A 17,999-nucleotide genomic window follows, 5' to 3' on the forward strand; every position below is an offset into this window, starting at 1 on the left:
CTCAAATCTTGAAAGAGGCTCAAGGACCAAAGATATAACACAGACATGAACAATATTTGACCCTTTAAATTAGCATAGAGAAGTAGATAGTAAAGAAATAAGGCTTAAATGTGAGAAGAACATTTTGATTATTAGAACTAAGATCTCTAAAAGAGACAAAGCTTTCCCTCAAATTCTAACATGCATACATAATCATAGATGAATAATTTCGTTTTTGGGGGTGTGGGTGCCACACCCCATTGATGCTCAGGGTTTACTCCTGGCCTACGCACTTAGAAATCGCTTTCTGGCTTGGGGTGATCATATAGGACGCCGGGGGGATGGAAAACCATCGTCTATCCTTGGCTATGCATGCGGAAAGCATATGCCGTTAATGGCTTGTGTCTGCTCATCGCCCCACAAATGAATAATTTCTATATTACCAATAATAAAAGAAAAATTTGTTTTATAATAATTAGAGATAAACGTGAATTTTTCTTTTCTGCTTTCTCTATAGAAGACATTGCAATATTAAAGAATGTTCAGAGCACGCAAGTAGATATCACTAAAAGTTTTTTTTTATCAATTAATAAAAGTCATTTTCTGAAATTTATTATTATGGCATTAGATAGTTTCATTTGTAATTGTCAAATAATATCTAACTTTTACATTCTCATTAAGACTTTACTTCTGGGACCGGAGAGATAGCATGGAGGTTTAAGGCATTTGCCTTTCATGCAGAAGGATGGTGGTTTGAATCCCGGCATCCCAAATGGTCCACCATGCCAAGGGCGATTTCTGAGCATAGAGCCAAGATAATCCCTGAGCGATGCAGGAAGTGACCAAAAAAAAACAAAACAAAACAAAAAAAGACTTTACTTCCTTAGATGAATTGTAGATTCAACCGAAAAAAATGTGTGATTTTGTGTGAATTTCTGTACCCTTCCTGTCTCAGACCTATGCCTCTCCCATAATGAACATTATTCAGCTATATGGTACCTCTTTGACATCTGAAGAATCTACATGGCCAAACTGATTTATTTTATATGAAACACAAGATGTATCTTGTGTGTTACTTATGTCATAAAATGTAGTCGTTGTATTACCAAACATAATCCAGATGCATTTTGTGTCCTAAAATATAATCTTTATGTAACCTGGCATGATCTTGTTAGAAAGGAAGCTAGGTGTGAGCAAGTGGGGAGAAGACAATAGCTAATAGAATCTGCCCATAGCTCCATGGGCTGGAGTGCAATTATTGAATATTGGAGATCCATGTTCAAGCCAGATCTCAGCAATAAATGGTCCTCAGAGCACTATAAGATCTTCCTCCATATTAAAAAAAATACATAATAGAAGTGTGCACTGAAACTGCTTAGAATACTGATATAGATAGGCAGAACGAAAAAGATGTTTTCAGTTGCTAGGAGGGCATCTCATTCCCTATTGGGGGCAAGAGGTTCATCTGGTTGAGCTTCAGCAGTTGACCCTGGTGGGGAGTTGGGCCAGCAGAGGAGAGAGCTTGTTAGACTCCAGGTGTCCATTCCCTGGGCTTGTTCATCTCTTCACTAAGGAATAGGACTGACCTTTGGCATACTAAGCTGTTGTTTGTTCTCCCAATCTCCTTTCATCAGTGACAATTTGTGAGACAGGCTAGGTATAAAGGGGAAGAGAGGGAAAGCATTTAATAAATACATTGGTGAGATTTCCTAATGTTTGCTCAGTGGCAGCTTCCTACTTATGCCTTTGTTTCTGGGAGAAATTCAAATGGTTGGACATGAACTGGTATATGCAAAAAGAGATCAGGTGTAGGGCAAGGCAACATGGGACACACACCACAGAACACACCCAACTATGAGAAAGAAGAGTACATTAGTTTAAAAGAGCAACTCTATGTAACAATCTTGACATTAATGCATCTCACTGTTGTGTTTTCACTATAGTTCTTTTCATTCTATCTTGTCATGAGTCTCTGGATTGAATGATTTTCTCCTGGTAAATAAGAGGACACAATGAGGGCAAATCAACCCTATAATGTGATCAATAGGAATCTCATCTGTACATATGAAAATTAAAGCTCATAGATAAGTAAACAAGAGTAATTATTAGGTCACACTGCTAATAAATGGCAAAATTAAGGTTGAAGTGTATATAGGCTGAATATTAACCACACGTGGTCAATAAATTGGTAAAAAATGTTTAGTCAACAAATTAAGATACTGGAAATATATCTAACATAAGTCTAAAAAAAAAGAAACAGTCAGACATTCCCTATATATAGCAGTATGCATGTGAAAAGTGCTCAGCATCACTTTTCATTAGGGAAAACCAAATCCTACTCCAGTGAAAAATGACACATAACAAAAATAGTAGGGACAATTTGTACTGTTAGGGATGTGGTGAAAAGAAACACTCATCCACTGCTGGTAGAAATGTTTTCTGATTCCACCCCTTGGAAAACAGTATAAAAAGTCTTCAGTAAACTTAGAATTGAGTATCCATATGACCCAGAAATTCCACTTTGGGCTATCTAACTCCAGGATAGAAAAAAAATCATTCAAAAAGATATATGCAGATCATTATTCATTGTTGCAATGAGCACATAGCTAAGATATGAAAAAATTTCGGTGCCCAACAACAAGTGAGTGGATAATGAAGATGTGGCATATAGACACAACAGAATACTATGCAGTTGTAAATAATGATAAAATCATGCGATTTTGGTTTGGAATTAGGAGATGTGTTAAGTGATGTAAAACAAAAGAAAAGCACGGGATGATTTCACTTATCTGAGGTATATAGGATAAGTGGATTATGGACTGTAATGTAGTAGTAAAGGGGGACGACTGAATAACCCTTCACCTCAGAGAAAAACAGAGAAGGAAAAATAAAAAGGTGAAAGAAAGAAGATGAGAAAAGAAATAATGAGGGAATAGGGACTGTGATTTAAATTAGTGTTGTGGAATAGTAATATAGTTATATATTCAAACACAGACTTAAACACTGAAAATATGAGATCTGAGCTGCAACCACCAAATTTTGGAATGTGATTAAGATGAAAGGTGAGTGGGTAGAGATAAATGGATGAGTCAGAGAATAGGAACACAAGAGGAAGGAAGTTGTCATTGGTGATGGAAATATTATATGCCTAAAACTCAACTTTCCATAAATTTGTAAATTATGATTCATTAATTAAATAAAAATTATTTTAAATAAAAGTACCAATAATATTGGAAAAATTATCTGGATTATGTTTATAATATCACTTAAATTCATTGTGTGTATTTCTACATTTACATTGTGTAATTAGTCATTTTCATTATTCATATTTAGAGCACTGCACATATGTTTAAGTACTGTTATATATAAACACCATTCATTGAGCAAAAAATCTCCCTAACTGCTAGAAAAGGATAAAATCAGATGCACATAATTCTTTAGAAAATTCTGAACATGGGAGTCAGAGTGATAGGAGAGTAGTAGGGCATTTGCTTTGCATGCGACCACCAGAGACAGACCAGGTGAGATCCCATAAGGTGCCCTAAGCCTGCCAGGAGCGATTTCTTCGTGTAGAGTCAGGAGTAATCTCTGAGTGCCACTGAGTGTGGCCTAAAAACCAAAAAAAAAATAGGAAAGAAAATTCTGAAAATTATTATTACTGTCTCATGTTTTATATTTAAAAGTGATGACCTGGGCTGGAGCGACAGCACAGAGGTAAGGTGTTTGCCTTGCATGTGGCCAATCCAGGACAGACCCAGGTTCAATTCTCAGCATCCCTAATGGTTCCCTGAGCCTGCCAGAAGTGATTTCTGTGCACAGAGCCAGGAGTAATCCCTGAGCGCTGCCGGGTGTGACCCAATAAAACAAAAAGATAGATGATAGATAGATAGATAGATAGATAGATAGATAGATAGATAGATAGATAGATAGATAGATAGATGATAGATAGATAGATCGGTAGGTAGGTAGGTAGATAGATAGATAGAAAGATAGATAGATAGATAGATAGATAGATAGATAGGTAGGTAGGTAGGTAGGTAGGTAGGTAGGTAGGTAGGTAGGTAGGTAGGTAGGTAGGTAGGTAGATAGATAGATAGATAGATAGATAGATAGATAGATAGATAGATAGATAGATAGATAGATAGATAGATAGATAGATAGATAGATAGATAGATAGATAGATAGATAGATAGATAGATAGATAGATAGATAGATAGATAGATAGAAGTGATGACTTACAATTTATATATATATTTGGATTCTGGGGTTACACCCATCAGCGCTCAAGGGTTACTCCTGGCTTTGCATTCAGAAATCGCCCCTGGCAGGCTCGGGGGACCAGATGGGATGACCGGATTCAAATCATTGTCCATCTGCGTGCAAGGCAAACGCCTTACTGCTGCACTATCTCTCCAGCCCCTAATTTATAATTCTTTTAAAAGTTGAATTTCCTGATTTCATAAAAATGTCACAATGCAAAACACTACTTTATAATTCTAACAAGTTGATGACTCAATAGCTTTTAGACATAACATCATCCAGATACAAGCTTGGTATTTTCTGCACATTTTCAGAATACCTTCCTTAAGAGAATTTCAACAGCAATAAATAATTGCTGAAGCCAAAAAGAAGAGCAAAAGCAAGTAAAATTACTTTGTATTCATTTTCTACAGCAGATAATAAACTGTCCTATTCTTTATAAGTTTAAATGCAAGTGCTGGTTATCACCGCCATTGTAAGGGTCTGCCCCGACTTGCTGGAATTTTTGCTTAGTTGTTGGCATTGGTTTTTTTTTTTTCTTACATTCATGTGATATCACAGAAAGAAGATTGCTAATTAGAGCTAGACACATAGTGATTTAGGCACTTACATTTCATGTTGGAACCCCAATAATGCCCCTCATACCACATATGGTCCTCCTATCATTAGCAGGTGTGACCTCTGAGCACAGACCGTGGATTAGTCCCTGAGCACTGCCAAGTATAAACCTCCTTCAATGAAAAAGACAGCCAATACGAATTACTAGAAAGCAGGCCATCATTAGTTCAGAACTTATTAATATGGGTGTTCTTATCTCATAAGTTCAGCTTTCAGAACTGTGAGAAATAAATTTACTTTTCTTTTTTTGTTTTTGTTTTTGGGCCACACCTGGCGGTGCCCAGGGGTTACTCCTGGCTGTCTGCTCAGAAATAGCTCCTGGCAGGCACAGGGGACCATATGGGACACCGGGATTCGAACCAACCACCTTTGGTCCTGGATAGGCTGCTTGCAAGGCAAACGCCGCTGTGCTATCTCAAATTTACTTTTCTTAAAGCACACAGTGATGATATTCTGTTAGTGTGTTAGTGTGCTAAGTTACCCAAGACAGACATCAAGACAGAAACTTTAGCCTTAAATTTAGTCCTCTGTGTTATCTTGATCCTCAAGAAGAATTTCACTTCACTCTAAATCAATTTTCCTTTCTCACTGAATGAAAAAAATGAACTAATAAATGACAGAGGAAATTTAAACTATCCATTTACAAACTTCTCCATGAGGATGGGTAGAGCTCTATTACCATTAAGAAAGTAATACAAAGCTGGTCATTTTGGAGTGACAGATAATTCAGCTAGACTATTTGCATTGCTCCTTTGATTTAAGATTGTGAATAAAGTCACTATCTTAAAGCAAAAAACAGATGGACCCAAATAGAAACCCTACCACAAGTGGTAATTTAGCTGCTCCAAATAATCAGGATCTGATCATGCCCTTTCAGAGTCCAAAGAGAGGACAAATCTATAGTAATTACAAAAACTTGTTTATGACTTTCATCTTACCTCACAAAAACATAAGAGACTATAACCAAATCACCTTGCTATTCATTTTATTTCTTTTCACTAAATAGTATTTTTCCTCAAAACTTGTACACTTTTAATGTATATTCTACTATATAATCACATTTAATAATACACTATTATTACATGCTTTTAGCTGTTGCTTGTAGAAATATATACATTGAATATTAATATATTTAACAGGAAATAGTTAACCTTTAAGAAATAACTGGAGGGGGCCACAGAGATAGCACATTGGTAGGAAGTTTGCCATGCAAGTGGCTGAACCAGGACCGAATGCCAGCATTCTATATGGTCCCCCATGCCTGCCAGGAGCAATTTTTGAGCTCAGAGCCAAAAGTAACCCCTGAGCGCTGCTGGGTGTGTCCCCCCCAAAAAAACCCACAAATTTTTGAACCAGAGCAATAGTATAATGAATAAGGTGCTTATGGTCCCCTGAAACCTGTCAGGCATGTTTCCTGAGAGTAGAGGCAGATGTAAGCCTTACACACCACTGGGTGTGGCCCCAAAACAAAAATAAACAAATAAAATGATATTTTCATTATGGGTCAGACATCTCTTAAAGTCTTAAGATTACAAGGATGTTAGAAACATCATATAATTAGAAACAAAATTATAGTCGATACCAAAAGATGTATATGTATATCTCATGTCAATACAGATGAAATAACAGTGCTTTTGTTGAGCAGCAGGAAGGCTGGTGAGTTAAGAGTTTTGCAGGGGAGGAAACCATATAGCTGAAACTCAAGATGAGTAGCAATTTCTCAGGTAGAATGGCAAACATGTCAAGTGCATCCAGTAGAGGGAAAAAGCTTCAGACAAATATTAGAATCAATAAATGATCAGCACAATTGAGAACAATATACTTGACATTATAAAATATCAAAATGTTATTCTCTGAGCAATGCTGGGGATTGAATACAGGAGGGAGAGACATGAAAAGTTACGTAGCCATCATAATAATCTAGATGAGGGTTATGAGAATCAAAATTCAATGTTATTGAAAAGAGGGGTTACTTCAGAAATTGAAATAATCTATTTCAGTTCCTAACGATTGCGACAACTCTGGATCCAGGGTTTCTTATAATTAAAAAATAAATAGTGATGAAAATGTAGGCATCTGATAAAAAAAATTATACTGGTATTTAAGTTGAGATATCTGAGGAGTAATATGAAAAAGATAATAATACACAAAGGAATAGATGGATTGTAGCCTACAAGATAGGTGTAGCCTGAAATTGCAATGGGCATTACACATTAAAGATTAAAATGTCAGAGAAGCCTTTACCTAGATTCGTTTTATGACTTTCAAATTTCTTCCATTTTGATTCAGTTCTGTTCAACTTGGCATTCACCTTGAGTTCTTATTTTAAATATCACTCTCGTAAGAATTTAGAATTATTTAGCTACATGGAAGCTCTTGATTCCAATGCTGTATTCAGGAACTTTAGAGGGATCCTTTTCCAAGCTTTCCACATGTCACACTACAGAAGAGAGTATTCCAGATATATTATCCAGATATATTATCGATATTATGCTACTTTTAATATTCTGGACAGTTCCTTTACTTCCAATGAGCAGTATGACCATTTTCTAGCATGAAATTCCAAAGAAGACAGACATTCAGGAGGAACTTAGTCAATATTTAGCACTTTGAAATATTACAGAGAAACAGCCATTACTCCTTCAGAGCAGAGATGATGAAATGAGAAATATTGGCAAAACAAGAATGTCAACTTTGTGGAAGCCCTACAGTTAAACTTTTCTTTCCAAACTTCTGATGATGAAGGAAAAAGTCAAATAGGAAGTTTGAGGTAAGCACATTCTAAATCACTAATTTATATCACATAAGAATTTATTCTTTAACTGGAGGTAAGGCATTTGCCTTGCATGCAGAAGGTCAGTTGTTCGAATACTGGCATCCTATATGGTCCCGGAGTCTGCCAGGAGCAATTTCTGAGCCTGGAGCCAGGAGTGACCCCTGAGCATTGCTGAGTGTGACCCAAATAAAAAACAAAAACAAAAACAATTTGTTTTTTAAATATATTTTATATTTAAACACCTTGATTACATACATGATTGTGTTGTTTGGGTTTCAGTCATGTAAAGAACACCACCCCTCACCAGTGCAACATTCCCATCGCCAATGTCCCAAGTCTTCCTGCTCCCCACCCAACCCCTGCCTGTACTTTAGATAGGCTTTCTATTTCCTTCATACATTCGCATTATTAGGATAGTTCGAAATGTAGTTATTTCTCTAACTAAACTCATCCCTGTTTGTGGTGAGCTTCATGAGGTGAGCTGTAACTTCCAGCCGTTCTCTCTTTTGTGTCTGAAAATTATTATTGCAAGAATGTCTTTCATTTTTCCTAAAACCCATAGATGAGTGAGACCATTCTTCATTTTTCTCTCTCTGACTTATTCACTCAGCATAATAGATTCCATGTACATCCATGTATAAGAGAATTTCATGACTTTATCTTTCCTGACAGCTGCATAATATTCCATTGTGTATATGTACCACAGTTTCTTTAGCCATTCGTCTGTTGAAGGCTATCTTGACTGTTTCCAGAGTCTTATATGGTAAATAGTGCTGTAATGAATATAGGTGTAAGGAAGGGATTTTTGTATTGTATTTTTCTGTTCCTAGGGTATATTCCTAGGAGTAGTATAGCTGGATCGTATGGGAGCTCGATTTCCAGTTTTTGGAGAATCTCCATATCGCTTTCCATAAAAGTTGAACTAGACAGCATTTCCATCAGCAGTAGATAAGAGTTCCTTTTTCTTCACATCCCTGCCAAAACTGCTTGTTCTCATTCTTTGTGATGTGTGCGAATCTCTGGGGTGTGAGGTGGTACATCATAGTTGTTTTGATTTGATTTCCCTGATGATTAGTGATGTGGAACATTTTTCAATGTGTCTTTTGGCCATTTGTATTTCTTCTTTGTCAAAGTGTCTGTCTATTTCTTCTCATTTTTTGATGGGATTAGATGTTTTTGTTTTTTTTTTTTTGTAAAGTTCTGTCAGTGCCTTGTATATTTTGGAGATTAGCCCCTTATCTGATAGGTATTGGGTGAATAGTTTCTCCCACTCAGTGGGGGGCTCTTGTATCTTGGGCGCTATTTCCTTTGAGGAGCAGAAGCTTCTCAGCTTAATATACTCCCATCTGTTAATCTCTGCTTTCACTTGTTTGGAGAGTGCAGTTTCCTCCTTGAAGATGCCTGTATTCTCAATGTACTGGAGTGTTTTACCCACGTGTTGTTCTATAAATTTTATTGTTTTGGGTCTGATACCAAGGTCTTTAATCCATTTGGATTTTACCTTCGTACATGAGGTTAACTGCGTCTAAATTCAATATTTAGGAAGTGGCTAGCCAGTTATGCCAACACCACTTGTTGAAGAGGCTTTTTTTGCTCCCTTTAGGATTTCTAGCTCCTTTATCAAAAATTAGGTGATTTATGTCTGTGGAACATTCTCAGAGTAATCAAGCCTATTCCACTGATCTGAGGGCCTGTCTTTATTCCAATACCATGCTGTTTTGATACCTATCGCTTTGTAGTCAAGTTTAAAGTTGGGAAAGTAATTCCTCCCATATTCTTTTTCCCAATGATTGCTTCAGCTATTCTAGGGTGTTTATTGTTCCAAATGAATTTTAAAAGTGCCTGATCCACTTCTTTGAAGAGTGTCATGGGTATCTTTAGAGGGATTGCATTAAAGCTGTACAATGCTTTGGGGAGTATTGACATTTTAATGATGTTAATCCTGCCAATCCATGACCAGGGTATGTGTTTCCATTTTCGCATGTCCTCTCTTATTTCTTGGAGCAGACTTTTATAGTTTTCTTTGTATAGGTCCTTCACATTTTTAGTCAAGTTGGTTCCAATATATTTGAGTTTGTGTGACACTATTGTGAATGGGGTTGTAAACTACAAAGGGACACAGAAGAAAAATTTTAATACCTGGAGTTAAACAGCCTAATACTGAATAACCAGTGGATTTCAGATGAAATCAAAGAGGAAATCAAAACCTTCCTGGAAACAAATGACAATAGAAACACAAACTATCAGAACTTATGGGACACAGCAAAAGTGGTACTGAGAGGAAAATTTTTAGCTTTGCAAGTACTCATCAAGAAAGAAGGGGCATACCTGAATAGCTTAATGACGCAGCTCATAGAATTAGAAAGTACTCAACAAAAGGACCCAAAAATAGGGGGACAGAAGGAAATAACAAAGCTGAGAGCAGAAATCAATGAAGTGGAAACCCAAAAATCAATCTGAAAGGTCAACGAAAGCAGAAATTGGTTCTTTGAAAAAATAAACAACATTGATAGACCACTGGCAAAAATAACAAAGAAAGAGAGAGAGAGAGAGAGAGAGAGAGAGAAACTTGATAACTTGTCTTAGGAATGAAAAAGGAGAGAGCACTACTGATATGGCAGAGATTCAAAGGGTAATCAGAAACTACTTTTTTTTGGGGGGGGGTTTTGGGCCACACCCGGTAATGCTCAGGGGTTACTCCTGGCTATGTGCTCAGAAGTTGCTCCTGGCTTGAGGGACCATATGGGACACCGGGGGATCGAACCGCAGTCCGTCCAAGGCTAGCGCAGGCAAGGCAGGCACCTTACCTTCAGCGCCACCGCCCGGCCCCTGAAACTACTTTGAGAAACTCTATGCCACTAAAAATGAGAACCTGGAAGAAATGGATAAATTCTTGGACTCTTATAATCTTCCACGGTTTAAGGAAGAGGATGTAGGATATCTAAACACCCCCATCACTATTGAGGAAATTAAGACAGTAATCAAATGTCTGCCCAAAAACAAAAGCCCAGGCCCAGATGGATTCACTAATGAATTCTTTCAAACCTTTCAAGAGGAACTACTACCAATCCTGGCAGGACTCTTTCATAAATTGAAGAAATGAAAACACTTCCAAATAGCTTTTATGAAGCCAACATCACCTTGATACCTAAACCAGACAGAGATACTACCAAAAAAGAAAATTACAGACCAATATCGCTGATGAACACAGATGCAAAGATCCTCAATAAAATCCTGGCAAATAGGATTCAATACCTCATAAAAAGATCATCCACTATGACCAAGTAGGTTTCATCCCAGGAATGCAAGGATGATTTAACATCCATAAATCTATCAACGTAATACACAACATCAACAACAAGAAAAATAAAAACCACATGATCATATCAATAGATGCAGAGAAAGTATTTGATAAGGTCCAACACCCATTCTTGATCAAAACTCTCAGCAAGATGGGAATGGAAGGAACCTTTCTCAATATAGTTAAGGCCATCTACGACAAGCCAGTGGCAAATATTATCCTCAGTGGAGAAAAACTAAAAGCTTTCCCTCTAAATTCTGGCACAAGACAAGGCTGTCCTCTACTCCTATTCAACATAGCACTGGAAGTACTCGCTATAGCGATTAGGCAAAAAAAAGATATCAAGGGAATCCAGATAAGAAAGGAAAAAGTCAAGCTCTCGCTGTTTGCAGATGACATGATACTCTACTTAGAAAACCCTAAAGATTACCAAAATATTCTAAAAACAATAGACTCATATAGCAAGGTGGCAGGATACAAAATTAACACACAAAAATCAATGGCCTTTCTATACACCAATAGTAAGAAGGAAAAAATTCATTTTTATATTTTCAATGAAGATATGTAGAATTCATATATAGAATTCAATATATAGAATTCATTTATAGAATTCAATAAAATAATTCTAAACAAAAAAAGGGGCCACACAAAGAGTGGACCTCATAAATGTTTGTTTTGAGGACAAACCTCATGCAAGTCAGGCATCTTAAACTCTATACCTCTCTTACTCTAGTACACCTATTTACAACGGATGAAATTAGTGTGACTATGTGATATCTCCAGCTGGAATCAGTCTTCCAGCAGCAACAGCAAATAAAGCCACCCAAGCTGATCTGGTAGCCATTTTGGAAAACACAACTGTGAAGGACAAAATGGTAAGAAAATAGAAACCAACTGAGACCATCTTAAGAATCATTTTTTTAGTTCTAGGGTAACAGTGTAAGAAATCATTAGGCTGAAGAATGAGTCTCAGATAACAGGACAGGATTGAAAGGAGCTTGCTGGTACGAACATATAGGTAGAGAAAGGAACAATGTTTAATTAGATAGCAAGTAGGCTTGCTTTACTGTTTTTATAAAATTCTTCCTATTTTCGTTGGCATCTTATATATCTAAACCAGTGAATTACTTAATATATTAAATTTATCAGATTTTCATTACACAAGTTGACTTCCAATTTACATATTTGCTAGTAAAAAAACTTTTCTCATTGGTCAATAGAAATTTAAGTGTTGGGGCCAGCGAGGTAGCACTAGAGGTAAGGTGTCTGCCTTGCGAGCACTAGCCAAGGAAGGACCACGGTTCGATCCCCTGGTGTCCCATATGGTCCCCCCAAGCTAGGAGTGATTTCTGAGCGCATAGCCGAGAGTAACCCCTGAGCATCAAATGGGTGTAGCCCGAAAAACCAAAAAAAAAAAAAAGAATCTAAGTGTTAATATCAGTCTCTAATATTTGATTTTTATTAATAAATTCAGAAAATAAAGTCTATTTAGATGTCAGAGATCCCAAGGCTTTTTTGAGGGGTGGAAAGCACAATTTCCTTAATTACTCCTTTTGCAGAGCACAAATTTCCCAACTCTATTCTAAGGTCTTGGAAGAATCCCTTCACATTTTTTAAATATACATGGCATTGAATCTTTCTGAACTCAAAGTAAAATCTTTATTTTATGAGTGGACAGATTAAAATCTATAGAAACTTTTGTTTTGTTTTGTTTTTTTTGGTCACACCCAGCGGCGCTCAGGGGTTACTCCTGCCTCTGTGCTCAGAAATCGCTACTGGTAGGCACTGGAGACTATATGGGATGCTGGGATTCAAACCACCTTTTGTCCTGGATAGCTGCATGCAAGGCTGTGCTATCTCTCTGGCCCCATAGAAACTATTATAATAATAAAAAGAAAATAATAAATGAAGCAAAGAATTGCCAATAAAAGAGTAAAATATACGTGTTTTAAAAAATGAAAACATGTAAATGAACTGGATAAATTTCTTCTCTAATGGGGTTTAGATTGCCCTCATGCCATCTAGAAACATAAAACTTGATAGTTCAAAGCTAAATTTATAAATCTGGACATACAAAATGAAACTCATTTGACAATGTCAAGTATTTGGCATAAATGTAATGGATCTGGGAGTAGTAAAGGAAACAATGGAATGACAGGCCTGTCACTCAAACTTCAGAATTAAAGATGTTTTGTCTTCAGTGGCTACACTCAAATCTCTGAATAACAAGACAGTTCAGATTCTACAAACAGAACGTGAGGCAGTAGCAGGTCAGAAGCATGAGTCTGCAGAGAGGGCCAAGTACCTTTCCTCCATGCTTTATAGAAAGTTTCTTTGAACTTGATTCTTTCTAGTTGTAATTCTTATAATACATAGATGTTGTTTTATTTTTTCTTCTTAACATATAGCTTATCTAAAAATAGCAGATCTTGATGCTGTACATAAAAATGACTTCTAGAATCTGTGGACCAAAAAATGTTATCTAATTAGTTCAACTTAACTGGAGACATAGCCTCCTTTCTCTGAGCAATGTTGACAATTCCAATATTAATTAATTTGTTAATTAAGTCTTAATTAATGCAGGATTAAGTCTATTAACCTGTAGATATAGTAAACAAAGTTTTTTTTAACTAAAACTATGAATGCACAGTCAGGATTTATATGTCTGGCAAACAGTACATGCACAATAGTAAAGGGGACTAAATACAGGATTAAGGTCTTGCATGGTGTGGATCTGGGTTAAATTCCTGGCAACACATATGGTCCCTTAAGATCAACCAGGACTGATCTCTGAGCACAGAGCTCAGGGAATATGCCCTGAGCACAGCAGTGTATCACCCCATCTCCACCCCAAAGTACAGAGACCAAACTAATTTTATTTGTGGTATGAAAATATGAATATGATCTAAAATATTAGTATAATCTAAATAATTCCTAAAGGAAAATCAAAGTTAAGGGCTGAAGCCATAGCACTGTAGGTAAGGTACTTGCTGGGTATAATTTCTGGCATTCCCTATGGTCCCTCGAACCTACCAGGAATATTTTCTGAGCATTACTGAGTATGGCCAAAAAGGAAAAAAAAAAAGCACAAAGTTAGTAGAAAATGACAATAATTTACAAAGACTCAATATTCTGTATGTGAATAATTATGTAAATTTAAGTGACTATTTTTCCTATTTTCCAAGAATATTGATTCTAGCTATAAACATCTGATGTCAACCTTACTATAGGAATTTTAAATAAATTATAAGTTTTTCCTAAAATGAGGTACAATTCAGAATAAATGCTTCTAAAATATTCCAAAACTAGTTATAATTTGAATGAATATGTAATTTCACAATGTAAGTGATAATACTGGCAAGAATATATTTAAAGTGGGTCAGGCAATTATAACAATGGTTAAGCTGCTTGCCTGCTACATAGATGACCCAGGTTTAACCTCCAGCACCCCATATGGTTCTCTGTGCATCTGTACATAAAATCAGAATATAAATACGATATTTTCTACTTTTCAGTAGATTCAGTAAGGTAATATTACTGCCTTTCTCATTGGAAATTGCAAAATATCAACATATATAATGGTTGCTAAACAATTAGGTTGTCAGTATTATATGCACATTATATTAGAGCACTTGGATTTTAGAAACTGACTTTAGTCATATTATTCAAGGAATGGATGTTAATATAATTTGCATAATGAAATCATTGGTCAAGTAATCAAAAATACTGCATGTATATGTACTTAATGGTTAACTTTCAGAAATGTGGGTTTTTATTAATAGTTTTTTCTGTAAAAACAATCATAACTTCTACCATGGTTCATGGTTAACCACATTTCTTTGTGAAGAAAAAGTAAAGTTGTGTAATTCCTTGGTTTTGTTTTGTTGGGTTTTGTTTTGGTTTTGGTTTTGGTTTTGAGGGCCACACCCGTTCGATGCTCAGGGGTTACTCTTGGCTAAGCGCTCAGAAATTGCCCCTGGCTTGAGGGGACCATATGGGATGCCGGGGGATCAAACCGGTCCTTTCTTGGCTAGCACTTGCAAGGCAGACACCTTACCTCTAGTTCCACTTCACCGGACCCTTTGCTGTTTATTTTTATTGGGGCCTCCAAAGGCTGTTTTTGAGGCTTACTCCTGACCCTGAGCTTAAGAATTCTCTTGGTAGACCTTGGGGAAGTGCCTAAATCTCTATGTTTTCTCTCCAGCTCCTTATTAGCCAACAAGTGTGATAACTGTGTGAAGCCTGTGCTACACAAGGAATGGTAAGAAAAGGATGATTTGTTTTGTTTCATTTTCGGAATGTGTTGTATTCACACAAAATCATTATAAACTTCGCCATTTAAACAATACAAATTTACTCCTTAGATAGGTTAGAAATCCTACATAGTTTCATCATACAAAAATATAAATATTGGTGTCGGAGCGATAGCACAGTGATAAAGAGTTTGCCTTGAATGCAACCCACACAGGAAGAACAGCGGTTCGAATCCCAGCATCCCATATGGTACACGAGCCTGCCAGGGGCTATTTCTGAGCACAGAGCCAGGAGTAATCCCTGAGTGCCACTGGGTGTGACCCAAAAACCAAAAAAAAAAAGAAATTATAGATATATATTGACAGGCTGAATTTCTTTCTGGAGTGACAATAGAGAAATTGGTTCCTTGTTCATTTGAGTTTTGGGGCAGATATTAAGTTTCTGACTGTCAGATAAGTGCTGTTTTCACATTCTTGCTGATTAGATGAAGGTGATTCCCAGGTTCTAGAAATCACCATGTTCTTTGGTTCATGTCAGGAATCCTCCACATCTTTCAAAGTAATCAAGAATAAGACAGATGTTGCTATTGTTCAAAGTTCCCTGAAATTCAAGGTCCCTTGGGCACAGTGCCTGAGCCTTACTGCCCTTAGTTTGAACTGAGAAAAGATCAGTTGAATATCTCTGGAAAAAGTATGCATGCCTCCTGAGCAACACTTAGATGGCTCCATAAAATCTTTAAATAAAATATTTAATAAAATTACATATTTGTTTTTAAAATGGGCATGTTTAATATAGCAATGATTTTATAGAACAGATGTATTAGTTATATGTAGAAAGCCAGTCTATGTAAGAATAACTATAGACACATTCTTATTTATGGCACATGTCTACATTTTCACTTTGAAATATGAACCAAAAAATTGTCATAATAGTAAGTTCAAACTTAAAATATTTGATTACTAGCAACTGATGTTAATATAAAGAAATAATTATCAATAGCTCATCACTTTTACAAGAATTTTATAACATAAATTAGATTTTTGATTTGTCATTACTTATACTGCACCCATCACTCAAAAAAAGAATGGTTACTAAGGAACAAGATCTTTAATGAAACATTTAGAAAACATTTTTAATGTGTTTCACTGGTTTTAAAAATGTTACATTTTAATAGGTTAACTGAATTTTGAATATTAAGTTTTAAGTCTTGGGAACATTTGAGTATTTGAGTTATTGTTTATACTTACGAGAACAGGAGAAACCGTTTTATTTTATTTTAACATATGCCACCCCATTTATTATTGTAAAACTTCCAAATAAAGTTAATATTTTCTAATTTATTTTTATCACTTTATTTAAACACTATGACTACAAAATTTTTCATTATTGAGTCTGAGTCACTCAATGTACACCACCTTCGCCAGTGCACATTACCTGCCAACAATGTCCCCAGTTTCCACACACCCTCCCCACTGCCTGACTCTAGCGAAGACATTTTACTTGTCTCTATCTTCCTTTTATTTTCTCTGGCGGTTTGCACTATTGCTAATGAAGGGATACCATCCATATCACTTTATCCCCTTTCAGCACCAAGTATTTGTCCTAAATGATCAGTTCCAACTATCACTGTCATAGTGAACCCTTCTCTACCCTAACTGCACTCACCACTGTTTGCAGCAAGCTTCCTATCATGAACTGGTCCTCCTGGCCCTCATCTATATTGTCTCTGGACAATATAGTCAATTTTTTCAATATTTTAACAATAGGTAGAATCCCTCCAGTTTTCTTGGAGTCTCTATTATGTTTTTTACCCCTTACCCCTCTATGATGTTTTTTAATGGCTATCTTTATATAGAAAGTTATTGTAACTATCTAAACTTACAAGAGATTATTAAAAAGTTAATCATAGGTTATCTTAATTTCATTTTCTGCATGCTGAGGAATTTCTCCTTAGTCATTGTATTTCTGTATGGTTTGTGTGTTTGTAGCTGGGAAAGACACAGTATGTTCTCTTTCAAAATATAAGTTAAGGACATTACACTTACCAAACTATTCCCTGAGCACCAGAACCAATTGGCTTTAAATTCTGGTAGCGCTTGAGAACCGTGAAGGTTGAGTCTCCAACTTCCACACTGTAGAATTGGTTGTCAACTTTGCTTTTGCTCATGTTGTAATGCTTGGCAATATATGACACATCCACTTGTTTATCAAATCCCTGTGAACAAGAACGACAAAAACATAAGTTAGTGAAAAAGACTGATAAGAAGACACAGGAAGCCTCTTGTCTGAATTACAACTACCACTGATGATCTATTTTCATTATATACGTTTGCTTCAATGGAAGCCTGTGTGTGTATATGTACATTTACATACACAGAATATATATGCTGTATATTAGTTTATGTAAATAATTTGAACTAAAATATCTATGAATATACTCTTTATTTAATATTATATCCATAATAGAATCAGATTAGATTTATATCATACATTCTGATCTATTTCATGAAAAGCATTAATTTCATATGCAAGAAAAGCTTTACACCTGGTGACCTATATTTATGGCCAACATTAATCTAAAAGCAATCTAAACAGTTAATCTAAATGCAATATGGTAATTTAATATATGTTGTAAGATTAGATTATTTTTATGATTTATTGGTGATCACAGTTTAACATCAACTTGGAATATAAGGTTCTTTTAAATAAATTACTTTAGTAGCTTAGTTATAAAATTGTTCATCATTTTCAGTTATACAATGTACACCCCCCCTCACCAGAGCATGTTTTCCACCACCGATGTCCCAAGTT

The 17,999-nt window shown here is 36.0% G+C and overlaps 1 protein-coding gene across 6 annotated transcripts in view; it reads right to left on the minus strand.

Moving 5' to 3' along the window:
* Positions 1 to 17,999, minus strand: part of MAPK10 (mitogen-activated protein kinase 10) — a 232,020-nt gene that overhangs the window by 110,118 nt on the left and 103,903 nt on the right. For all 6 annotated transcript variants that reach the window (XM_049789765.1, XM_049789762.1, XM_049789764.1 and 3 more), the window contains one exon: positions 17,234 to 17,403. In XM_049789765.1, the coding sequence (XP_049645722.1) occupies positions 17,234 to 17,355 (122 nt within the window). In that variant the 5' untranslated portion in view covers positions 17,356 to 17,403. The remainder of the gene's footprint in view (positions 1 to 17,233; positions 17,404 to 17,999) is intronic.

This window comes from Suncus etruscus, chromosome 16, assembly GCF_024139225.1.
Source record: "Suncus etruscus isolate mSunEtr1 chromosome 16, mSunEtr1.pri.cur, whole genome shotgun sequence".
Taxonomy (NCBI): Eukaryota; Metazoa; Chordata; class Mammalia; order Eulipotyphla; family Soricidae; genus Suncus; species Suncus etruscus.